Genomic DNA, 2,737 nt, shown 5'->3' with positions numbered 1-2,737 from the left:
GTGAGAAAACGTACAACTCTGTGAGTCACCACTACTGGTGGCCCAAGCTGTACAAATGAACGAGCATCTGTGTGCGCACGTGTGAGACGAAGCTTTTATTAACAGCGATGAGGGTTCGAATCCCTTCTTTGATATTGCCAAACATTTTATTTAGTTTATCTATGTCAATTAAAACACTAACCTTTAACATATAAAAATTAGCAGGAGTTGGTAAGGTTCTGCGCTGTCAAGGGGTGAAACCCTCTCAAAATGCGACTGCGCCGCTGACCAGTTTACCGGTACCCACTGGGTGCTGGCAGTCCATGAGTTTGGTCTTTGTGTTGGGCCTGCCGAAAGATTCGGCGGGCAACACGGGTGTCGTGGTATTCGTTGGCCGGTTGAGCAAGGTGGCTCATTTGGCGGCGGTGCCAGACACCATCGACGAGGTCGGTATAGCAACGCTGTTCGTGAATCGCGTTTTCCGACAACACGGACTCCCAGAGTCGATTGTGACCCCCGTTTCACGGGAAAATATTGGTCGATTATTTTCAAGGTGCTAGCACCAAGTTGGAGATGTCGACAGCGGATCATATCCGCAGACCGATGACCAAACCGAAAGGGTGAATCGCGTCATCGAAGACGTTCTTCGCAGCATCTGCGCCGAAACACCGAGGCGCTGGAGCGCCATGTTGCCACTCGTAGAGTTTGCACTGAACAATGCAGTGCATTCGTCTACCGGCTACACGCCGTTCTACGTGAACGGGCTGGTTCACCCTCGCATCCCGCTAAGGCCGTCATCCCATAGCTCAGGGCTTGATGGAAGAGGAATACCCGAACGGCTAGCTGATGCCAGCCTTCTCACCATCCGTGAAGAAGTCGATCATTTTTTGTCTACCAGACTAAGTGTCCTACGACACGTTCGCGATGCGATGGCCGAAAGCCAAGACCTGCAAAAAGAATATACAGATGAAAAAGGAAGAGGCAAAGTAAAAAGCTTTAAGGTCGGGACCTGGTGTTATTAAATTCTAAAAACCTGCCTACACTTGCAGCCTCTGCTATGTTCAGGAGGAAGCTTCGTCCACGGTTCATCGGACTGTTTAAGGTTGTGGCCAAGCGAGGCCAAACGTATACGCGGAACCTCACAAAACGGATGCGTATCCACCAGATGTTTTACGTGGGCTTGTTCAAGCCGTACCAGGATCCGGTACAAGTGAACGCGGAAGCGTTGGCGCCGGAGCGGATCCCACGGGCCTCGGCCACCCAGAAGTTGAACTACCTACTGGTTTTGAAGGCAACAGCCTCCATTTCTCCACGGCTAGGAGTCGCTCCGACAGAGCGCAGTAGTCCTCAAGGAGAATTAGCGGGCGCACGACGTGCTTCAAAGCGTCAAGAGCGTCAAGAGCGTCCGCTCAGCAATATGCTACTTCAGCATGACGCTCAGCGGAGCTCCGATCACGAAGGACTTTGTCCTCAAAGGCTTGAAGAGCATCACGAGTCACCGCCCGCCACCGACTCTTCTCGGTGAGAACGGTGACGTCCATTATCACGTGGAACCTTTAGTGAGACGACGTCGTCATCAGGGTCAACCCCAATATCTGGTGAAGTGGCGGGGATATCCGGGCTCCGAAACCTCGTGGGAGTTTTGAGGCGCCACTTCGGCAAGATTGCCCAGTCGCCGTAGACGCTTTTGACCGGAAAGATCAGAACGTTCCGCGTCATCAGACACCCCGCGCTTCCCGACAATAGCCAGGGAAGTATAAAGACCAGGAGCTGAGCTCAAGCAGTGGCCCTGATCTCTTACGTCTGACGACACAGAGCTCGCGGAAGCATTAGGGGTTAACCCATACGTCGCAGGGCGACAATCCGAAGGAAGTCGACGGCGTGCCTTGAGTTCGGCAAACTTAAATCAAAGGGGTCGCTCCACACGCACGTCCACTTCCTTGTGGCTCAACTGTAGGTTATACAGTGAGAAGAGTTTCCGGTGCCGTTGCACCTATCACAATATATTGTTGTACAACAAGGTTTCATTACTTCAAAGTTTATACAATTAAAAATACTTCTAACATATGCACTTAATATGTAACTACACATTGCAATAAAACAATTTATTGTTTTAAAGTGAATACAATCGGGGTAGTTCCCCGAGTGTATTAATTTTCGTCATCTGTAGCGCTTTCGCCAGGGGCAAGCACTACAGGTATCGTCCGCATTGCGGGTACACTAGAACCACCTCGTTGAGCACGTAGACGAGTGCGATAAACGTCCAAAGGAATTTCTTGTGGGACCAAGAAACGAGCTCGAAGAGCTTTCCTTCGCGACAAGTACATCTTCCGTTCTGGCCGGGGGCCCGATGATGTGGACGCGTAACGATCGAGTTACCGTGTGCTTTGCTTCCACAACGGGGTCCGCTGGGCGGAAGTCATATTCCACACGAGGGTCAATGACCGGCCGTGGATGGGCGCGCTTTAGAGCCGCCTTATGGGTAGCTTCAAGCTGCCACCTCTGATCCCCCTCGAGGTCATTGGTGATTACACCACGTTCCTCGGTTGATGAGAGGTCATAGAACGGACATGGGGTCCGCAAGGCACGAGCAGGGCTCGTATCGCGCCGCTGGCGCAGCTAGCCTCCCTCGTTATCTTAAGCGGGAAAAGGAATGTCAGACTCGTAGTCGACCACCACCACATCAACGAGGTCACTCGTCATTGATAGCGTGCGCGAAGCGCGATGCTCGTGCTCATCGAGCCTAGGATGTACATTA

The 2,737-nt window shown here is 52.0% G+C and overlaps 1 protein-coding gene across 1 annotated transcript in view; it reads right to left on the bottom strand.

Moving 5' to 3' along the window:
- Window positions 1-2,616: 2,616 nt before the first annotated feature.
- PHALS_13123 (RxLR-like protein) overlaps window positions 2,617-2,737 on the bottom strand; it is a gene marked incomplete at both ends in the record, with an annotated part of 744 nt that continues 623 nt past the window's right edge. Inside the window, one exon of the mRNA XM_024728816.1 lies at window positions 2,617-2,737. This exon is cut by the window's right edge and continues 623 nt beyond it. Within this exon, the coding sequence (XP_024579255.1) occupies window positions 2,617-2,737 (121 nt within the window).

This window comes from Plasmopara halstedii, assembly GCF_900000015.1.
Source record: "Plasmopara halstedii genome assembly, contig: Scaffold_650, whole genome shotgun sequence".
NCBI classification, from domain to species: domain Eukaryota; phylum Oomycota; class Peronosporomycetes; order Peronosporales; family Peronosporaceae; genus Plasmopara; species Plasmopara halstedii.
The sequence above is the reverse complement of the archived record's forward strand: the minus strand, read 5'-3'. Positions and strand labels throughout refer to the sequence as shown.